Below are 22,819 nucleotides of genomic sequence, written 5' to 3'. Positions count from 1 at the left end.
TTTTTTATTGAGATCCAACATTTGAGTAACCATCATTTTAACACCTGTGTCTAATATTAGGCAAAATGAAAAAAACAGACTAATGTCTCCTTCCCTGCCTACATGGTGAGGTAGTTAATTGACCAGAGTTGGAATTATGAGTAGGACATAATCTCTTCTTCTCATATATAGAGTCTGAACTGTGCCTATGCTGATAAGCTTATCCAGCAGACCCCTCCAAATGGGAAGAAGTTCTCAGCTTATAAATTTGAGTGGCTGATGTAGCCCAATATAAAGAAAAAGACAGGTGTTTTTGAAAACAAAACATGCCTTGCCAAATATTTTCGTTATTACTAATGAAAAGACATCAAAAGAAAAAAATGTAGTTTCAACTGGAGAGCCCTGTGGCTCAAAGGTCAGCCAGAGTAAACAAGAACTCCTATAAAAAGCCATTTACATTCCCTTCATACAAGATTTATTTATGAGGGATCCTTCCAGGAAAGAGTCCGGCTGAGACTAAAGACTGTTTGGCCAGGATGTCCTGACTGGGCAACATTCAGAACATGTGATCAGTGCATGATCCTAGAAGCCATTCACAAGGTCTTTGCTCTGGAGTGCCTCAGCCTTTGCTTCCCTTCCTCCTACCCATGACATTTACCATATGGATCACCCCCACACACACACATCATCTGATCCCTCAGGGTGACCCTTTAGAAAACATGAGAAAAAGTGAGTGTAGTGTTGATTTTTTCTTTCTTGGTGAGAGTGTTGTAGAGTTCCAGCCTCTTCTTTCATTCTGGCTCTCTTTCAGTCATTGAGCAAGTCTTCACTGCAGTCGGTTAGGCTACATGCCAGGACTATTTGGGTATTTTGGTGCAAAGTGGCCTCAGTGGGTCATTAAACAAGAATAAGAGACCTAAGCACATCTTTGCTCCGTGATTTCATAGGCTCATTCCCAGACCGCCCAGAAGTCTGCTTGCTGAGGCCTGCTCCAGTGGAAACCCTGAGTTGAAATTCTTTTTCAGCCCCCTAGAGGGCACCCAAACCATCAAGTTCCCTTCAGGGATTCTGTTTTCTTCCCTTTAGTCAGAGCCCCGAAAACAGTAATTCACATTATCAATACTAGATTTATTAAGTTGAAAGGAACTTCTCAGCAGTTTTATTTAGATGTTTTTGTTTATAAATGATCCAGCAGTGTATTCTGGGATGGACAGTAATTTATTTTAACAACCCAAGGTTTCCATAATCCTTATTTTTTCATTTCAATATGATAAAATTATCAAACCTTGCTGCTTACCATCTACCTTATCATTAAAAGGCATCTTCTCAATACATAGTTAATATCCCAAAAAAAAGTGTCTTCTATTGTTATATATTTCTAAGTTTTGCTACTGATTTATTTATTTATTTTAAGATTTTATTTATTTATTTGACAGAGAGAGACACAGCGAGAGAGGGAACACAAGCAGGGGGAGTGGGAGAGGGAGAAGCAGGCTTCCCACGGAGCAGGGAGCCCGACGCAGAGCTCCATCTCAGGACCCTGGGACCATGACCCGAGCCGAAGGCAGATGCTTAACGACTGAGCCACCCAGACGCCCCGCTACTGATTTATTTTTACCTAGATTCCCTTCACTGCTTTTTCTATACATGGTCCCTGTTTATAAGTGATTACCATATCTGGGGACTTACCTCTGGCTGTCCAGACTATGGAAATGACCCATCTTCCTGCCTCTACACCCCCTTTTCTTTTTAAAGATTTTATTAATTTGACACAGAGAGAAAGAGCACAAGCAGGTGGAGCAGCAGGCAGAGGGAGAGGGAGAAGCAGGCTCCTCAGTGAGCAGGGAGCCTGACTCAGGGCTCGATCCCAGGACCCTGGGATCATGACCTGAGCTAAAGGCAGACACTTAACTAACTGAGCCACCCAGGCACCCCTACCCTTCTTTTTTTTAAGTAGGTTCCACACCCAGTGTGGAGCCCAACATGGGGCTTGAACTCAAGACCCTGTCATCAAGACCTGAGCTGAGATCAACAGTCAGACGCTTAACCAACTGAGCCACCCAGGCACCCCTGCCTCTACCCTTCCTTGTATTGCAGTTCCCAACTGCTTTCTACCTCCCTCCCTGTCCCCTCTCCCTTCCCCCGCCCCACCCCTTGCTCAGGCTATGGACTTCTTTAGGAATTACCATGAGTCCTAGCCTTTGGGTGGTTCCGTCCCCTCTCACACAGGTATTGGAGAGAAGCCTCTGACCACTGCTTCTGTTTCCACCAAAGCAGGAGAAAGAAGTATGGGGAGGAGCAGTGAAGGTCAGAGGGTCAGAGAAGGAAGAATTCTTCTGTAGAGATTAGTTACTACAGCCCTGGAAAGCTCAATCAGTTTTTATTTGCAGCCTCACTGTGGTTAGATACCCTCCTCTGGGCTGTAAGGTGTCAAGCTTCCATTCACATCATCTCATATCTATAGGAAAATGTGTTTGCAAACTAGCATGTACCTTTTAACTTTTTGGGTTGCCTTATATGTATTAACTATAAACGAAGACATTTTATAAATAAAATAAATAAAATTATGAAATATTAAACTTGATAATATTCAAGGATAAACTAGTAGAACTTCAGTGGGTATATAGACCTTTTGGAATCTGGCCTTGTAACAGGCCTGCAGACATACTTTGTTATCATTCCTGCCTCTGGGAACCTTGTGTTTAACTAAATGCAAATAATAGACAGATTTCTCTAGGACCAACACAGCTTAGTGATTAACCAGGAGGCTAACTTCACTGATACTCATGTTTACTGTTGATATGTCATCACTTAGTCACTTCAGCTGTATTCAGAGCATCCTCATTTTATAGTCCAAGAAACAGACCTTCAGTCAAATGACTTCACCAGGGAAGAACAGCATCAAGGGATGAGTAAAATTCATTTTACATTGGAATTTAGTACCTCTTAGTACCTCTATGCCATATCTGAAACTTGAGTCATATGCTCTCCCGACTGAGTCAGCCAGGTACCCCTGTATTATAATATTTTCTAATCTGTTCTATTCGTTTCTCTATTTCTTTAATGTAGTCCAATCTACCAAACTGATTTCATGACCAGTAATAGGTGTGACCTGCAATTTTAATCATGAGAAAAGAGATTAGCAGCTTGATTTAAAGGACTGTAAAGTTTGCGCACCGGTATAATGCAGTTCCTTTCTCTCTGAAATGTTCTGAAAAATAACCTCTGCCTTCAGCTCAGGTCATGATCCCAGCGTCCTGGGATCGAGCCCCACGTCAGGATCCCTGCTTGGCGGGAAGCCTGCTTCTCCCTCTCCCACTCCCCGTGCTTGTGTTCCCTCTCTCTCACTGTCTCTCTCTCTGTCAAATAAATAAATAAAATTTTTTTTAAAAATGTGCAAGAATTGGGACCAAACTGAGCCCTTGATTGTATGTGTGTACATAGATAAATCTTGTAGTCCAAGCCTGCTCACTGTGACCTGGCATGGGCCTGTTCCTAGAAGGTATTCAGTAAATATTTGTTGTCTGAATGAGTGACAGTGGTACCTACCGGTTTATTTATAATTCTGGGTTTCTTTAAAAGGACGAAGGACGTCAAGGGAAACTGAGACAACTATATCTAATCACGGGGGCTATGTTGCCATACATTAAAAAGTACTTTAATTCCAGCCTGTCTTCATAGATTGATCCTAAGTTCACCTTAATACATAGAAGTCATGACCTGGATCTTAGTCCTGACCTCAGGGTCATTTTTCTGGGACTGACTTTATTCTTCTGAAAATGAGTGCTTTGGGAAAGTATAATCATTAGTTCCCAAATTATTGGTAGTCATGATTCCTGAGGGAAGCGCCAAGGAATACTGATTTTTATTCCCTCTGTATGAACCTAGGAATGGCTTGACTTGTTTGAACTATGACACTATAACTATTTCCATGATAACATATTTTTCTGTTATGTTTGCTACATGTTTATAATTATATTGCCTATCAGTCTGTCAGTATTAGTAGGCTGCAGAAGTATATCTGCATATTAGGAGATGACAACCATGATTCTATTTTAACATCAGAGCACCTTGGTACAATGTGTCAAGAAATGTGGATCAGGCCTGGATAACCCTTTCTAGTCCTGGACACTATTCTGTTTTCAGAGATCTCTGTTTTTGCCACATGCATGCTGTCTTTCTCTTTTAGTATTCCCTCTTAACATATCTTCTTCCCTTTTCTGCAGGAATGACATCTTTGTATTCCTGCTAAGCACACGAGCTGGAGGACTGGGTATCAATCTCACTGCTGCAGATACAGTAAGTAATGAGCGCCACAACATACCAGATATGCAGGTTTTCTAGTATAAATATATTGTTCAGTTGGTATTATCCTTTGCTTTGGGTCACACTTTTTATTTCTTTCCCTCATTATAAGACAATAGTTGCATTTTGGCTGACTAGTACATTTTAGCTCTCCATCTGGACTTTTCTGTCCATTCTCTGTGAATAAGTTTCTTACACATTCATTCAACAAATATTTAGTGAATGCCAACTATGTGTCTGATACTGTTCTAAACACTTCGAGTACCTCAGTGAATAAACAGATTTAAATAATTTGGCTGGATTAACAGGTTTTTTTTAGGAGCTATAACTGAACAAAATCAGAAATGATTGTTTTATTGCTCTTATGCAATTATGCTCTTATTCCACCATGGGAAAAACTCATACTTTTTTATCCCAAACTTCAAAAGGTGATTGGAGAGCAACGAAATTGGTAATTTAAAAAAATAAAGACATTGTATCAAAATTATTTATCCTTTCATACCTAGTCTCCCTGGAAGAATACTTCAGTTGACTGAAATGGAAAAGAGCATTCCTTTTTGAATCTCAGAATTATTCCCAGTGTTCAAATATATTTAATAATTTCAGTAACCTTGAGACATAAAATGCATAAGTGGGAAATTGTTTTGTAGCAAGTATGACTCTAAAAATGTCATTTTATGTGGCTGTTGTGGTGCTTCTCTGTGAAATACAGAGCATGAAAATTCCCAGAAATGGGAGGAGGATGCAAACCCCGGAGATTCATGGAGAAATGAGGTAGAAGGGAGAAGAGACTTGAATAGACTCCCAAGCTGCAGAGCTAGAACTAGAGCCCATGTTTCCTAGTCTCCACCCCTAGGCTGTGTCCACTCTCTCTCCTTATTAACTACTGTACTGTAGAGCTGCCTGACCTCAAGAAAGAAAAGCAGATTCTGTAACATCATTAAGTAGAATATCAGCACAGGAGTCAGCTGTACCTTCCTTGGCATATAAAACTCATCAGCCAGTTAACCAGGTTTGGACAAGGCTCCAGGGCCTGACGACTGCTGGAAGCCTAGCTGGGTAGATGCTAGATCTAACATGCATCATCAGCTTCGGTAGTCTTAAGGGAAGGCTGTCATTGGTGGTAGATGTGTTCTTGTGGGTTCTCCGAGGTGGTGGCTCACTTGGTGTCACATCACATAGCAGAAATTTGGCTTTCTCTTTACTCCTTGGTTCCAGCTGTATTTTTTAAGCATTCCATACAGTCCTAACTTAGTCATACTCTCAGTGTGAGTACAGGAGAAACCACTTTCTCCTAGTGAATCTTTTGGACTCCAGTCTCAGCCCCCAGCCCCATATTTATTCTCTTGGTTTATTTATAACCTTCTTTATTAACCATGCCACTCCCTTTGCCTAAAACTCTCAGGGAATCTCCATCATCTTACAAGACAAAGGATAAGCTCCTTTACATGGCATACAAGGCCCTTCATTTTGTGGCCTTTATCCTTTCCAGTCTAACTGCCAGACTTACTTTCCCCTTCCCAGAATTTATGTTCCAGAAATAATGATTCACTTTTTGTGCCTGAACATACCATATTGTATTACACTGCTGCACGAACTCTTTGCTCAGCGTCTCTTCCACCTGGTAAACTTCTTTTTATTCTTCAAGACCCCATTCATGATCGGGGGTGGTGGTTTTATATGCACTAGTGTAGCTTCTCTGATAAGGTGACACTTGAGCCAGGATCTGAAGAAAGTGAGGAAGCAAGCCAAGCATATATCTGGCAGAAAGAAGAGCATTCCAGGCAGAAGAGATAAGTGCAAAGCCCTGCGGCGAGAACATGCTTGGCGTGATCAGGCCATAGCGAGCAGCCCTTTGTAGGTGGAACAGAACGAATGATGGGGAGAGGTTGTCAGATAAGTGTTGTGAAGCAGATCGTGGAAGCCTTCATGGGCTGTAAGACTTTTGAGATGGGAGGCCCCTGGAAGAATTTGAACAGAGTGGTAACTTGATTTGGCTTGGGTTTTAAATGTGTCCCTCTGGCTTTTGGGGAGTACGGTGGGAAGATCTACAAGGAGAAAGGTAGAAGCAGGAGGTTCAGTTAGGAGTTAGACACAAGGTGATGGTGACTTGGACAAGGGTTGAAGCAGTGGAGATGGGGAGAAATAATAGGAATTTCCATGTATTTTGGAGGCACAGGCAGTAGAGTTTGCTGCTACACTGGATGTGGGATGTGTGGGAGGTGTCAAAGAAAACTCCAAGGTGTTTGACCTAGGCAACTGGAATAATGGGGACATCAATTAGCAATTAAGGGGAAGATGCTGGGAGGAACGGGTTTGAGAGGAGAAATCGAGAGTTTGATTTGGGGTGTGTTCAGTTCAAGATTCTTAGCAAACACTAAGGGGCAAGGTCACCCAGGCAGCAGGGTCTGGAGTTCAGTAGAAAGCATAAGTTCATGTGATTAAAATGCATCTCAGCCTGCCTATCTCAGGTTTGGTCTATGGTTTCTTAAGGAACAGTTCTTGGGGCGCCTGGCTGGCTCAGTGAGTTAAACTTGATTTCGGCTCAGGTCGTGATCTCAGGGAGGGCTCAGTGGTGGGGGGCGGGGTGTGCTTGTCTCCCTCTCCCTCTGCCCCTCCCCCAGCTCACACACGCTCTCTTTCTCAAATAAATAAATAAATAAATCCTTTTTTTTTTTTTAAAGGAATAGTTCTCCTAGTCATTTATTTGCATAGTCAAGAAAAAGAAAAGGCAGATTTGAGCAAGGAGATCCTGCTTTATGCTTCTAGTATTCACATAATTTGCCCTGTGGAGGTTAGGAGGTCTGCCAACCACAAAGAACCAAAGTAGGCCGAACCCATGGCTAGAGGAGTGGAAGTAGGAATCCCCGGGGCGCCTGGGTGGCTCAGTAGGTTAAGCGTCTGCCTTCGGCTCAGGTCATGATCCCAGGGTCCTGGGATCAGGCCCCACATCAGGCTCCCTGCTCTGCAGGAAGCCTGCTTCTCCCTCTCCCCCTCCCCCTGCTTGTGTTCCCTCTCTCACTGTGTCTTTCTCTGTCAAATTTAAAAAAAAAAAAAAAAAGAAGTAGGAATTCCCTTTTCATCCTAGGGACTAGAGAGAAAAGGCTCTGAATATTCTGAGTTTCCAATTCCAAAGTAATTTACATTTAATTTTGAGGGGAAGGCTTGGGGACTTACTTGTAAATTAGAACCTCCTGGAGTACTTCTCAGTAAAATATTCCTCAAGATTGAAATGAATTTCTAGGTTATGCTTTATGTGAAGTCAAAGTGTGTGTGTGTGTGTGTGTGTGTGTGTGTGTGTGTGTGTGTGATTAGAGAAACAATAGGCTTAACTGCTTGCCTGGCATTCTTCCTTTGTCCTGAGATTTATTTAGCTTTGGAAGATTCCCCAGAACCATTTATGGACAAGGAAGAAGTTAGTCAGCCTAAAATGTCAGGAAAAACTTAATGTCGATAAACATGTATTTTGTAAACAGTGGGACTCTGGCCCACTCTGTTAGTAAAAACATGATTTTAGCATGTGATTAATGGCCCCTTACTGTTTTGTTCTTTGTATATTTTTCCTAAAGTAGGGAACTCTTTGCATTTGTCTGTCTTTAGGTGAACGGTTGTTATAAACTGCACTGTTTGTTTTGTTCCTGTGTCAGACCTGTTTTAAATGCTCACATGTAGAGAGAGACGGAGGAGGCTTTTTCTCTTGGTGGCAATGTGAGAATTCCTATATGTCCTATGAGACAACATGGGACAGACAGCTTTCAGCCCTCCCAAGGTACTGAGCTCCCACCCATTCTCTTGGGTGAGAGTTTCACCCTCCAAGTGTTGGTCCAACTTTTTCCAGTTGTTCGTCTCAAAATTTTCCTGTTTTCTGTTTCACTCCCTCATCCCCTGAAACTCCCTCTCAGTGACCTGTGAAACCAGTGCCTCCAGCCCTTCTCAGCTCTCACCTCCCTCCTCCCCTCATGCCTGTCTAGCTTGGTGTGTACAACTTCATGAAGGTGCTATTAATATATTTCCCCTTAGTCATTGCTGGGCCATGCTTTGTGGCCATCCATTTGATTTGCTTTCATCTTTACTGGCTAAATTAGTTGTTCTTATCCTTTAATTGTTATTTGTTTTTCTCTAGAATGTCTCACTGAGCTCCATAAACCTGATTACCAAATCTAGGTGTCATCTCTTTCCCACTGTGGTGGGCATTGTCTCCCCCAGCACCCCTCCTCACTGCCCCCAGTTCAAGTCCTGATTGATTCAGTGTTCATTTCATTGTCAGGTTAGATAATAACCATCTATCTGGCTTGGTTTTTAGTTCCCCCATTCTTGTGTTAACTTACTAGCTTATATATACTTCATACTCTTTTTCCTGGTAAGTATTTTTCTTAATAGAATCTTATTTTATTCTAGTCCTCCCAAATTTCTCACCTCTTTTAACCCATTTAAATGATAATTAGCCACTAAATGTGGGAGTTGTTTTGAAGTTAAATTTCCAGCCTGTCTCCTTAACTTTAATTTTTTTACCTTTTATGAGCTCAAAAAACCTAAGTTGAATCAGGTCTGGTTGCCACTGAGACTTCCAGGAAAAAATGTAAATGTTAAGGAAGCACCTATGAAATGATTCATAACGTAGAACTTCCCACTATGAATTCCTGCTGCACCATTGCCTCAGGCTCAGGTAACTAGCTAAAGGTACTGTCTTTTGGATGAGACATCAGCTGTCATTTTCCAGTAATAGTCATTTTAGGTGTGTTGGGCAAGTAGTGTTTCTCCCCAGTCCAATCAGAGGCCTCCTTTTCATTAACTCTGTCTTCCTATCCTTGTTCTCTCTGAAAGTTTAAAGTAGATTTTCTAGAATTTTGCATATCCTATTGAATCTCCAAAATATCCCATCGTCAGGTTTGCTCTGCTCCTCTACAAATGGCAAGTATTGTGTACTTCAGAATCCTAGGTCTGTGGACACTGTGGATTAGCAGTAAGTTTTCGTAATGATTTTCTTTTCTTTGGCAGGCAGTTAGTGATTTTCTCCAAGGATTCTGACTGATGCAAAAAATTGCGGGATTATACCTCGCATAAAAGCAAGACAAAAGAAGCAGCATCAGAAAGAGCCAGTGGGGGTTTTACTGTTGTAGGCAAGAGTGTTGCAAATGCCAATGTCTTTTGTCCATCTTCACTCAGAGTCTGAATTCTGCAGAGAATGGCAGAATTGTGTCCAATTTTAAATGAGAGAATAAATAAATTACTTCAGAGTGAATCACTGAGTTTACATTTTTAGGCTTGGTCTAGTGTTGATCAATTCCCTTACAGATTCTAGTATTAATCAACTAGTGTTTGTGGAATTCTACTTTGCACAGATGGATGCTGTCTGTCCTACGATATAACCAGATAGGGAGATTTTTAAAATAATACACATGAAATAATTGGACACCCATAGAAGATAGTGATTAAGTGAGAACTGGACCAGGATAGGCAATGCTTGCAAGGTATTGTTAATAGTGCAGGTTGTGGAGGGAGACTGTTAGGACCATGAACTCAGGCCAGTCTCTTCCTGATTGATAAGATGAAAACACGCAAGGTTTTTGTGAAAATTTAGTGAGATATGTATGCACACTAGTGCCAGGTACATTGTAAGTGCTGAACAGATTTTCACCATTATTATTTCTAGTAGGAATACACGAGGAATAGGGAAAAGGGACATTGTTATAGGCAGGAGAAATCAGGGAAGCCTTCTCGAAAGTGGGAAGCTTGAATCAAACCTTAAAGGACCAATAGAGAAGAATTGAGGGACTACAGGTCAGAAAAAGAGCTTGAGCAAAAAGTGATGCAAACAATCATGAGTGAGGAGCACTGAAGAGACCTCTCTAACAAAAAGGAAGGGGCGTGTTTATTTTAGAAAAGAATAGAAATGAAGTTGGCTCAGTATAGCAAGGCCTGATTATTGAGGGGAGTTTGGACTTGGTGTGTTACCGCATAACTGGCAGGGAAATAGAGTGGCCCACAGTGGTAACCAAAGTAGACTAAAGAAGAGAGTGACTGAGCTCTAGAAAGCCTGCTGGTCTGACAGTGGCAGTGAGCCAGGTGTAGGTGATGAGATCCCAGTCCAGGATAGGGACAGTAGGACTATAAAAAGGAGAGGTTCATTTCTGAAGAAGCAGTGGCTGGATTTGGTGACTTGCTTGAATATAGATGAGGACGCATGAGGGCCATTTGGAACTGGCTTTCTTTCAGGACATCCCCTATATTCAATAGTAGCCTCAGGACTGAGGACCCAGGAGTCTGTTGGCTGTAGGATCACTTGTGGGGTGGAGGAGAGGAGAGGACATTCTGTTGTTGTTTATGTTTGTTGTTTAGCAAACTAAAAGTAGCTTCCAGGGAACCCTTAAATGTTTCTTTGCCGAATTCAAGGGATAGGAAATATGAGCCGGAGAATGCCAGGAAAGCTATGCCTATCCCTTACCATGGTAGGCTTAGTGTTAAAGAGAAGGCTTTCAGGGATGCCTGGCGGGCTCAGTTGAAAGAGCATGCAACTCTTGATCTTGGGGTCGTGAGTTCGAGCTCCATGTTGAGGGTAGAGATTGCTTAAATAAATACATGAAAACTTAAAAAAAAAAAGAGAGAGAAGGCTTTCATATCCCCCACCTCATAGGCCTACCACGTACTTAGGCTCTGTGATCTTGGATAAATTCTATAATTCCTATGTGTCTCAGTTTCCTCATCTATAAAATGGGGGTCTTAATAGTGCCTAAATCATAGTGATTATGGGATTTAAGTGAGTTAATACACATAAAGCAACTAGAACAGTGACTGGCAGATAGTGAGCACTAAGTATTAATTAACTATTAATATTATTGTTGTTCCCTCTTTTTAAATGAAAATCCTGAAAAAAAAAAAAAAGCTAGAGTATGTCTATTTTGCCCAAGACAAGTGAAGGAATGGCTTGGTTTTATGAGTGGATGTCTGCTCATCTTAATATCCTGGGAAAAAATCTGGCATCAAACTACTGCAAATGACAAGTGGCTAGATTGCTCTCAGAATTCCTGGCCTTGCTGTAAGAGTGCCTCAGTCTTCGCTGTATTCTTGTCCTGCCCGTGCAGGTGATTTTTTATGATAGCGACTGGAACCCCACTGTGGACCAGCAGGCCATGGACAGAGCCCACCGCTTGGGGCAGACAAAGCAGGTTACTGTGTACCGGCTCATCTGTAAAGGCACCATTGAAGAACGCATTCTACAGCGAGCCAAGGAGAAGAGTGAGGTAAGCAGCAGGCAAAGGAAGTACTGTAGTGGTGGAGAAGCTGTAAAGTACAACCACATTTACTGGGCTAAGACCCTTGCCTTCTGTGGGTCAGGAAGGGGCGAAAAGTTCTTCTGAATAGAAAATAAAATCAAGCCCTGTACTGCCCTGGCTGTTCATTCCTCACTTTTCTATCTGAATGGTCTCTACAGGCTAGATTGGGCTGTTGTTCATGGCGGGGTGACACCAGTCATGGCCCTCCTGTTTCACATACTTTACCATTCAGGGGAATAAGGAATGACATTTGAGCTCTCATCCTAGTACTCTCAATTTGACAGCCTCTTTTTTTTTTTTTTTTTTTTTTTTTTGATTTGACAGCCTCTTAAGTTGTATGCCAAATTTGCTAGTTTCCAAAGAAATGATTATTTGGGGGTTTGAGGGTTTTTTATCTTGATTTCTGTATTATTGGATCTTCTAGCTATCAATTAGCAGTCCTAAGCAAGAGAAGTTCTCATTGTTCTTTCTGTTGGATAAATAATCTGAATGAGCCAGTGAGATGAATGAGAAGAAATAGGGAATCCAAGTGCCAGAAGAGCAGATTGAGAAAGATGTTGCCTTGTTTCTGGATATTAGCCATAAGGGAATGGGTACCTGGTGGTGATGTTTTGATCTGCTTTGGTATAGATTCAGCGGATGGTGATTTCTGGTGGGAACTTCAAACCAGATACCTTAAAACCCAAAGAGGTGGTTAGTCTTCTTCTAGATGATGAAGAGCTGGAAAAGAAATGTACGTACTCTAAACCTCTTACTAAAGCCCTCTCCTCCCTATAAAAGATGTTTCTCTGGCCTCACCCATCCAAAAATGGTAGGGCCTCTTGGCTGTGTGCCAAGGGTAAGCAAAGCCAAAGATTGTATTTGGGTAGAAGCATTTTTTATGTTAATAACTTATATCAAAACCCAAATAAGAATGTGTTATGGAGGGGTGCCTGAGTGGCTCATTCGTTAAGCGTCTGCCTTCGGCTCAGGTCATGATCCCAGGGTCCTGGGATCGAGCCCCGCACTGGGCTCCCTGCTCGGCGGGAAGCCTGCTTCTCCCTCTCCCTCTCCCCCTGCTTGTGTTCCCTCTCTCGCTGTGTCTCTCTCTCTCTCAAATAAATAAATAAAATCTTAAAAAAAAAAAAGAATGTGTTATGGAGTAGAAGGCAAAACTCACATGTATTTTAAAAGTACTATGACTTTGAATAAATTTGCATCAGGGAGGCTGTATCCCTAGACTCCTCAGCAGTAATGAATTTACTCTGTTCTGCCCAAAGAAATGTTTTTATGGAGAAGTTGGAGAAACACACTGCTGTAGCATTCTCCCATGTACTGCTGGCTTTTGAGAACAGTTGGTTTCAGAATTACCTTGTGAGCCCGTGAGGATGTCAGCATCACATCAGAAAGTATGATGAAGCTCCTTTTTTTTGAAGATTTTATTTATTTGACAGAGAAAGACACAGCGAGAGAGGGAATACAAGCAGGGGGAGTGGGAAAGGGAGAAGCAGGCTCCCCGCGGAGCAGGGACCCCGATGCGGGGCTCGATCCCAGGACCCTGGGATCATGACCTGAGCCAAAGGCAGACGCTTAACAACTGAGCCACCCAGGCGCCCCTGATGAAGCTCCTTTCTTACAGTGCTCACCTTGCCACCGCCTTCTAAAACCCTTTCAGGACTCTACAATCATACTTGATCTCTGCAATGCAGAGATATTAAAAGGCTGAAAAGAAAAGGAGAAAGAGGGTGCCTGGGCGGCTCAGTTGGTTAAGCGGCTGCCTTCGGCTCAGTTCATGATCCCAGGGTCCTAGATCAAGCCCCACATCGGGCTCCCTGCTCAGCGGAGAGCCTGCTTCTCCCTCTCCCTCTGCTGCTTCCCCCTGCTTGTGCTTGCTCTCTCCCTCTCTCTCTCTCTGTGTCAAGTAATAAATAAAATCTTTTAAAATTAAAAAATAAATAAATAAAAGAAAAGGAGAAAGAATAAAGGCAAGGAACAGCCCATGACAGTTAAACTGAATGATGGCTTGACCCCCAAAACTGTTAAAAATCCAAGAACTCTGTTCCCTCTCCACGTTAAAAAACCAGTTAATCTGCCCTAGACAGATGTCCTGCCCTAGAACATAAATATCACAGGGTGTGGCCACCTTAATTTCAGAGAATGAGAATTAGATTACCACAGATACTTCATCAGATCTTCAGATCTTTTTAATTTTCTTGATAGTGAGACTGCGGCAAGAAGAGAAACGGCAGCAGGAGGAAACCAACCGAGTCAAAGAGCGCAAGCGCAAGCGGGAAAAGTATGCAGAGAAGGTATCTCAAGCTTTGGGTGGCCGGCAGGGACCAGCAGGGGACAGGGTGGCACTTACAAAAAAGGCTTTGGGTAGATGGCTTGTCATCTTGGTTACTGGTTGGTATCCAGCTCCAGCTGTATGTGGTAACAGTTCTGTGCTGAATGACATTTGATCAGGAGAAATGCGGCCTTGGTAGACCAGTAGTCCCCACACAGACCTACCTTGTCTGGTCACATGTAATTATGGAAATCATTTGTCAGGGCTGTTGCAAAGCATAAGGCTAAATGCGGATAAGATGGATCTTACTTATATTATCAGATTGCGTAGAATCTTAGAAAGGGCCTAAGAGGTCATTATATCCATCCTACCTTAATTCTGCTAGTGTTCCATTCAGTGTCATCTGTTGTTGGAAAAAGAAATCACTGACCAATCTGTTCATCTCTTTTTCTCTAATTTATGTCAAAGATTTGAGCTGTTTTTTGTCTCCCTTCTGACATTTCCCTCCTGACCCCACCTGGGCAGCTGCGAAGTGGGATGTAATTCCCCTTATATTTCTCCCTGTCTTGCTCTTTCTACCAGAGTTTTATTTCAGTGATCCTTATTCTGGTCTTTATTGACAAGTAAATTGAAGTGAGGCCTTCAGGATTTATTCTTGTTTCAGGAGTCGGCCCATTGGTTCTGACCGGGTTCCCAGACTTAACACCTAAAGATTGTTGGTTCAGAACCACTTTACTACCTTTCAGAAAGTACTTCCTAATTTTTTCTGGTGGGTTTGGCTTACCTTTGGGTTTTGCTGCCCTTCCCATCTTTATCAGCCCTCGTTGGGCCCCTGGTCTTGAACAAGATAGCTACTGTGAGCTTCAGGCATGTTGATAGCTCTGGGTCCTCAAGCCCAACAGTTATCCATGCTTCATTTCCCTGGACTGTTTGGTTTGTCTGAAGCACATGGTCTGACCACAGGTTGATATGATTCTGTCGTAAGTGGAGGTTGACTTCTTCCCCTTATCCAAGCTTGTATTGGGCCTCATGTCCCTTGTCCCTTCGGCCGTATGGCCTTGATGGTCAGCAGCCTAGGAACTTGTCTGTATTATTTGATCATTTTCCAGTAGATATACCAGCTCTTCTTTTGTAAAATCCATACCCTCACTTGTACCTTCTGCTAAGCAGAACTCTCTCTAACCCAAAGGGTGCCCTGGTGTTCACTGTATCAAAGTTGAAAAATCCAGGAACTGTGACTCCACCCTCAAATCTCTAACCCATTACTTAACTACTATTTAGAATTAAAATAGCTTTAATATTCAGAAACCACATCAAAGAAGAAAAGGTGGTGGGGTTTTTTTGTTTTTTGTTTGGTTGGTTTTTATTTTAGCCCAAGTTCAGTAAATTTATTTTGCAAAACAGTTGATATCCTGAGCATTACTGAGCCAACAGGACATCAAAATAAAAAGCTGTCTAAAGTTAAAGGCACAGTACATTAACAAACAAATGACCCTCAGCCACAAAATTACAAATGCAGTTTGGGGTTGGGGTTGGCGGGAGGGGAAATAATCCAAACTACAGCAATGAAGTCTTTGAACCACAAAAGGTGGTTTTCTAATACAGGATATTGTAGGGTTTGCTGAGTTTGCATCAGAAGCCATCCCTGCTCTGAGTAAAGAAGTTTCAGATAAACATCCAGTGGTAGTATAAACTACACAAAGACATTAACCCTGATATAGGGGTGGATACAAATGCAGTTAGATACAGTGAGTGGATGTGATTCCCAGAATTTTCCAAGCATATTCTGCAATTTCAGGTCCCTAATCTGTGACAGAGCCCTACTAAACTTGGTTCTAGACCTGCTTAATGTAGCTCAACCCATAAGCATTTACATGTAAACTGAGAAAATAATGACAAAAGCAACCCATTATTTCTTGGGTATGATAAGAACCTTTGTTCTCCTTACGCATATTTAAAAAGAAGGCAGAGTGAAAACAGATGTGCAGAAAATACACTAAAGGCACTGGGCCTCCCTCTTGTAGGACTGAATCAGTTCCACCCCTACAAGTGCTGCAGCTCAGACATGCCCCTCATGGGTCAGGCTTCGTGCAGCCCTGATTTGGTGTGACTCGCCTGCCTCGCAGCTCTGTATTACTGGGGTAGAATATACATAAACTCTTCTTAAGCTATGCCTTTCCTCCTTCCTTAGGAGTTTTTTCCTTCCTTAAAAGTATGCTAATGGAAAAAAAAAAAAAACCTGTAAGTTTACAGAGAGTCAGATTTCTGTCATCACTTTCTTTTCCAACCCCACTTTTCTTTTAGTGCCTATCTTCATGCTTTTTCCAAATTTCTTGATTTGTGTGTTCCCAGAAGAAAAAGGAAGATGAATTGGATGGTAAAAGGAGAAAGGAGGGTGTGAACCTAGTGATCCCATTTGTTCCCTCGGCTGATAACTCCAACCTCTCTGCTGACGGGGACGACTCCTTCATTAGCGTGGACTCGGCCATGCCCAGCCCTTTCAGTGAGGTGAGGCTCCTTTTAGATGCCTTCATTCCAGCGGTGGGGACTATGTCCTGACCTTGTAGCCTTTGCTTCTCCTGCCTTGGGGAAGGGGGCTGCACATGGAATCCATAAGAAGAAAAGGAAATGAGGACAGGCTGGCTTCTCTGGAGCCAAAGCAGGGAATTTCACCGTCAGGAATGAAGCCAGGCAGGAGAGAGAAATAGTGATGAGGTCTGAGAAGCACGTCCTCACATGGGTATGAGGGCCATGGGCTGTGGGCGCCAAGAATGGTGGTGATCGCGACCCTTCCTCCTCCAGATCTCCATCAGCAGTGAGCTGCACACCGGCTCCATCCCCCCCGACGAGAGCAGCAGTGATATGCTGGTCATCGTGGATGACCCAGCCTCCTCAGCCCCCCAGTCTCGGGCCACCAACTCTCCTGCTTCCATAACAGGCTCCGTTTCAGACACTGTGAACGGTGAGTGGTGCTGCGGTCTCATACAGCTTGGGCCTGGTCCAGTGCCTCAGGAGAAGCATGGGTTTCGTGCTGAAGTCCCAACTCCTCCTAAGATCACGGCATTTTCTACTGTCTGTAAACAAGTGGAGGAAAAAGAATTGATAGGCTTATTCTTTCAGTAGCCCTGTCAAGTGAAAGGGAGAAAGAACTTTATAAAGATTTCAAACTTCTTTGTTTTCTAGTCAGCCTTATCTTTCATATTCCACCTTTGTTTTTGCTAGTTTTTAATTAAAGTTTGCTTCTCTGGGCCTTTCCTCACTTTGTTCTGTGGGGCCCACGGTGTGATTTCTTGAGGAGCTCTAGCTTTAAAACTTGGGAGTAGAAGTTGGCTCTCCAAGGCAGGAGCACATTGAAGCGCGCAGGTGAATCACAGGCAGCGCACCCCTGGGGTTCATTTAGTAATGAAACTCGTTAAAGAAGAAATTCAGGAGTAGTGGAACCACTCTTTTAGAATGAGAAGCAGCTTAAGGAGTCAGGCTGTTTTAGCTGTTCAGGATTCTTACTCTGTGACTCCTTGGCCCAGCCATTAAATGGGGACGGAGCCCTCCCTGGGAGTCCTGAAACACGCCGAGAGACAGCCCTGCCTGTCCGGGGAAGATTCTGTTAACATGTCAAGAGATTGACTCTTTCTCCCTCTTGGCCCATTTGTTCCCACAGGAATTTCCATTCAGGAAATGCCAGCCGCAGGACGTGGTCACTCAGCTCGAAGCCGAGGCCGCCCCAAAGGTTCAGGAAGCACAGCCAAAGGAGCAGGGAAAGGCCGGAGCCGGAAGTCCACCGCAGGCAGTGCTGCCGCAATGGCAGGAGCCAAAGCAGGGGCCGCGGCGGCCTCAGCAGCCGCCTATGCTGCATACGGGTACAATGTGTCTAAAGGTGCGGAGGCCCCTGGGGGCAGGGGTGAGCTGCAGGCTCCCTTCTGGTGAGGGACAGGTTGGAGGGTCTGTGGAGTGTTGTGCCCGGAGAGCAGGTAGGGCACCCCCCGGGGCCAGGAAGCTCCCTCCAAGATGCGCATTTCAGGAATTCTGTTTCAGTAATCCGGGCTAGCATAGTCAGCATTTGCCATCACCCGAGCTGTGTGCATGAGAGAATAACACATGGCCCCCGCTCTGGAGTGTGTAGTAGAAGTGAGAAGAGGGAGCCATCTGTGGAATATGTTTAACAGCAATACACGACAGCATGTGTGTACTGAGTGACAAAAATGGGGAGGCCTTCATTGTAGCTATAGCTCGGAAGAAGGGGGCAGCCATGGACCTGGAGACGAAGTTGCCAGGTTGTAACTCAGAAAGAAGGAGAAGGATGACAAAGGAAGGGGCATATCCGGGGTCACGGAGCAGGTCAGTCAGGCCAAGCTCAAGAGGAGCAATAGGTGTCAGGAGTGGAGAGACATGGCAGGACCTAATGGACAAGAGCCTCTCAGGTGTGTGATGAGGGGCTCTGGAAAGTTTGTGAAAGGAGGTGGCTGTGGTGAGCAGGGCGTGTGGAGGAGGAGGAGAAGCATAGCCTGTAGGACGGCTGCGAGGGGTGGGGAGGGGAGCGCCATTCACTGGCCTCCGCACTCAGCATGGGCTTGGTGTGTAGCTGAAAGTGTTGTTGTAGCGGGTGTTGCCCATTATTGGATAGAAGATGCTGAGTAAGTGTCAGCCCCCTTCCCCTTCCTCCTACGGCAGGAATCTCGGCTCTCGTTGGTTTGTTCATTCAATGAATATGAAGTATAATAGCTTAGTCCAGCATTTCTTAACCTTTTGTCAGCTCCTCACATCCTTGGAAAACAACAATCATACCAGCAGTCCAGGCTGCCGTGGCAGGGTCTCACCCCCAGATGGGCGGAGCCACAACACCCATCAGGCTTTCTCCTGGAGATCTGGTCTGAGAAGGGGCTGGAGGGGTGAAGGAGGCAGAGTGTCACAAGAAAAATCAACAATGCTTGGTGACTGGGAATGGGAAAACCAGGGAAAGGACTGATTCAGAGATCCCCTGCAGCTCCCTGGTGGATGGGAAGAGACAGTTGTGTGTCCACCAAGCACTTAATATGCTTTTTCAGGATAGTCAAACCACTCTGCAAGAAACAATTGAAGCATATTAGACAGTGTGTTATGAGGTTGTAAGTGGATTTGGCTCATACAAGGAAGAAAGACTTGTCACCCAGGGAGCCATCACTGAGGATGAGCAATTTGAACTGGGTCCTTGAAGCGGCAGAGTTTAGGGAATAGAGGACATCTTGTGAAGTGAAGGAGGAGTGATTAGGAGCAGCTAATCACAAGTGGTGTCCCAAGAAGGAAGAGGGAATACGTAAGAAAATACATTAGTGCCTAAGAAGTTACACACCATCCTGCAGCGTTGGCTTCCCCACATTGTGTGACGTGTGCTCTGCCCTTGAGCATCGAGGTGACATCTTACTCCTTGTGGATGAGGTGATGTGGAGAAGGCTGAGTAGGTGTTGTTTTTCCCTGAAAAACACATCCCTCTTACAGAAAAGACAGTTGACAGGAGAGCAAGCAAAGGTGCTAAGAAGAGGTTGGCAAGGAGTGGGAGGGGTTCCCCACAACCTCACCTCCAGCCCAGACTCCAGCAAGCAAGGTGAGGCACCGGGGCAGCTCAGACAGGCCTGGGGCCTATATTCTTCTTGCCTCTTTCTCCCTCCCCACAGGAATCTCTGCTAGCAGTCCTCTGCAGACGTCTCTTGTTCGGCCTGCTGGCCTTGCTGACTTTGGACCTTCAAGCGCCTCTTCTCCCTTGAGTTCCCCTTTGAGCAAAGGAAATAATGTTCCTGGGACTCCCAAGAATCTCCACTTGACCAGCAGCCTAGCCCCAGACTCCCTGGTCCGGAAACAGGGCAAAGGCACCAACCCCTCTGGAGGACGGTAACCACCTGGACCTTCTGGCTTCCTTCAACCAAACCAGGGGCCAGAGTCCTGGCCCACATATGGTCTTTGGATGGCTTGCCCAGTGCAGCGTCTTACATCCCAGGTCAGAGGGCAGAGATGACCAGTTGCAGCAAGGGAAGGACAGGCAGGTGGTTGGTGTGAGCACTTTTCTCACCTGTGTCTCAAGAGGAGTGCTCTGGGGGGCCTATGAGGAAGAAGGCCCAAGGACAGAGATCGGCCTCGCAGCATCTCTAGTGAACTTTACAGCCACATCTTAAACCTCGCACTGGGGAAGGGCCTGACATAGACCCCCTGTAGATGCTCAGGCACACAGTCTCCATCCCCATTCCACTTGGGCTCTGGTCATGTCCCTTGCAGAGGCTCTGCAAGTGCTGTGAAGAACCTTCCACAGTGGAGACCTCTCTTAGGGCTGTGATTTCCTGTCAGGCTAGGAAGGGAGGAAATCCTTTATCTGGCATCCTCGGTCTTTGGGCAGCTCCCCAGGTCTCCAGACTCCATTTGCCAGTGTCAGCACCGAAGAGAACAGTGAGTGCGAAAAGGTTAGTGAGTGGCTCATGAGGGTGACAGAGACTAGAGGAGGCATGCCCGGAGGCACTTGTTTTCCCAGCATTTCCTCCCCTGTCCTGCATGGTTCATGCCAGAGAACCTTCAGGTCCCACCAGCAACCGTAGCAGCAGCTTCCACCCCGGGACTCCCAGAAGCCAGTAAAGAAACCAGGAGCCATCTCAATCAGCAGGAGACATCCTCACTGCCCCTCTTGCAGACTCCCCTTGCCCTTCCTGAATGCACAGTCTCCCCACCCCTGCCCTTCAGCCCCCTGCTTGGCTGTATGCACTGTCTATATTGCACTGAGAAAGGAAGGGACAGCAGGAGTGAGGCGGAGAGGATGGAGAAAGGGCAAAGCTCAGCACCGACCCTCCTGGCCCCAGCCCCACCCGCCTCAGCTTGCGCGCCCCCCCCCACAGAGAGGCAAAGGGGTGGTGTTTGCATGGGAGGTGTTTCTGCCTGCCCCCAGCCTGATGTCCCTGGTGGAGCAGGTGCTTCCGGGCAGGCCAGCCTCTAATTTGCACACCTGAAAATCGCGGAATTGAGTTTAGACAGATTGATTTTTAAAACTTTTTTTTGGAGTAGGGGTGATAGGGGAATCATTTAATTTAAATCATTAAGATTCCCCTGCCCAAACCCAGACTCTTGTGTACAGAAGCTATTTAGAGGGAATCAGAAAAATGCCAAGCCTTTTTTCTCTTTGAATGTGCTGTCTATTTTTATAACTGAACTTGTACATATGTATAAAGAGAGACACATCTTTCTTTTACTAACTGGAGAAAAAAATCTTAAATAAAATGGAGTGAGATAATTTTATGTAAATCAGGATGTCTGTGGTCTTTGCAGCTGCCTCTCTTGGGGGCATAGTAGGGTTCTTGGAGGAATGTGGCAGGGTTAAAGGGAAACAGCCCCAACATCATTCCTGTGGTCGGAGAGGACAGGTTGTCATTGGGATGGGGAGTGCTCTGTGGGCATTTCCTCAGTGGCATTTTTAATCAGGCTTAGGAATTTGCCTGCAGCCATCAGAGAGGAGGTCTGACCAGTCCCTGGCATGCTCGAGGCCAGGGCCCTCAGGGTGTGAACTCATTATGACTCAGGACCTAGACTCTAAGACTCAGGTGTGGACGGCTTGGTCTGGTCCACTGTCAGAAAGCTCAAAAGTGGTCATCTGAATACTGACAGGTTCTTTCTCCAGAAACCACAAATGAGAGATGATCCTGGCAATGTGTATTGTGTCAGATCCCCAACTAATAGGTACAACTTTATGGTCCCAATTTCTAAAACTGTGGTGTGTGTACACAAATGTATGTATTGGCAGTTCCAGTACACTTGTCTGTGGGTCAGTTAAGGCAGCGGAAATACTGACTGTGAACGGAATTCAGTGTTCTCAAAGTTAGCCGTGCTTGTAAGAATCATGAACGAAAACAGTGAAGTATGTTGCAATGATTCCAAAGACATCCATGCTTTGAAAACTTAGCTCTCCGGTCAGTTGGTAAAAGATCAAGTTCCCAGCCTAGACTGGCAGTTGGTGTTTCTCTGATGAGTGAAAACACTGATAGGCTCTTGCGTCACCTTCAGGCAGGGCCCGTGCCGTTCCCAAGTAGGCTGCCTGTGTGGCCTCCCGAGCCTTGGCTCACCCTGCATACCCTTGATCGGAGTCGGCTGGCTCCTGAGGAGCGGCTGCTCACCCAGCCACAGGGTCAGCCCTTTCTTCATTTTGTCCGTCTCCAGTAGCACTATCATACATGCTGGGTCTTGTTTTCCCTGCTGCTGGCAAATTCGACCAAGGCCTCACACAGACCAGGTTACCAGAGTAACCACGCTCTCTTGTCATCACCACTGTGGCTTGTGGTCACAACAAGCCCACTAGGAAGGGTCCTCTCCAGTTCTCATTACTCAGCAAGGCCCCCAGTGGCATTGCTGCTGGAGCCTTGCCAAGGTTGGCAGTGGCCACCTCTCTGGAGACCTGACAACTGGGATTCTGTCACAGCTTTGTCCGGATGTGGGTAGGCTAATGCCCCTGCCTGAAAAGCATGTTGAGTTTTGGGTCAGAGGCCTCTAGTCTTCTCAGTTCCCACACATGCTACCATACTCCCCTTTCACCCACTTTTAATCCAGTCCCTGAAGAAGCACAGCTAACATTTCATACGAGAAATGCTCACCGCCTTAATGTTCCTCCTCACCTGACCGTCCCCTCCCTGAGGATAGATGGATGGGACTTGAATCTTAAAAGTGAAGGCTTCAAGCTCATTAACCAGTCCCCAGGTTATGACTCATGCTCTGTCTACCCACTTTCTGAAGACTAGTCCATCTTCCATGTGAGAGAGCCCAGTTCTTAGGAATGCAGGGAAGCAGTCCCCTAACACAGAAAAAAGGCTGGAGAGGGCTCCTGCCTGCTAAAGGAAGTGTCCCTCAGGAAGCCTGGAAGCCCAGGCCTTAGAGTGCAGGTCTGGCCTGGATCACAGTGAGGCCTGTCCCTTTGGCCAGGGTCACCTCGCCGCATGAGTCAATTCTGGGGATCCTAGGTAAGTGAATTTTAAGATTGTGGGTCTGTACGAGCAGC

General features: G+C 45.1%; 1 protein-coding gene across 3 annotated transcripts in view; it reads left to right on the top strand.

Moving 5' to 3' along the window:
• INO80 (INO80 complex ATPase subunit) overlaps positions 1–22,442 on the top strand; it is a 132,518-nt gene extending 110,076 nt beyond the window's left edge. For 2 of the 3 annotated variants that reach the window (XM_032418101.1, XM_032418102.1), the window contains exons 29-36: positions 4,206–4,278; positions 11,367–11,525; positions 12,189–12,291; positions 13,758–13,846; positions 16,177–16,332; positions 16,627–16,786; positions 17,483–17,698; positions 19,473–22,442. In XM_032418101.1, coding sequence (XP_032273992.1) covers positions 4,206–4,278; positions 11,367–11,525; positions 12,189–12,291; positions 13,758–13,846; positions 16,177–16,332; positions 16,627–16,786; positions 17,483–17,698; positions 19,473–19,690 — 1,174 coding nt within the window. In that variant the 3' untranslated portion in view covers positions 19,691–22,442. The remainder of the gene's footprint in view (positions 1–4,205; positions 4,279–11,366; positions 11,526–12,188; positions 12,292–13,757; positions 13,847–16,176; positions 16,333–16,626; positions 16,787–17,482; positions 17,699–19,472) is intronic. The other variant, XM_032418103.1, reaches the window with a different exon arrangement.
• Positions 22,443–22,819: the final 377 nt, after the last annotated feature.

Source organism: Phoca vitulina, unplaced genomic scaffold (assembly GCF_004348235.1).
Source record: "Phoca vitulina isolate PV1807 unplaced genomic scaffold, GSC_HSeal_1.0 scaffold20, whole genome shotgun sequence".
Taxonomy (NCBI): domain Eukaryota; kingdom Metazoa; phylum Chordata; class Mammalia; order Carnivora; family Phocidae; genus Phoca; species Phoca vitulina.
This window is presented reverse-complemented; position numbering and strand designations above follow the sequence as displayed.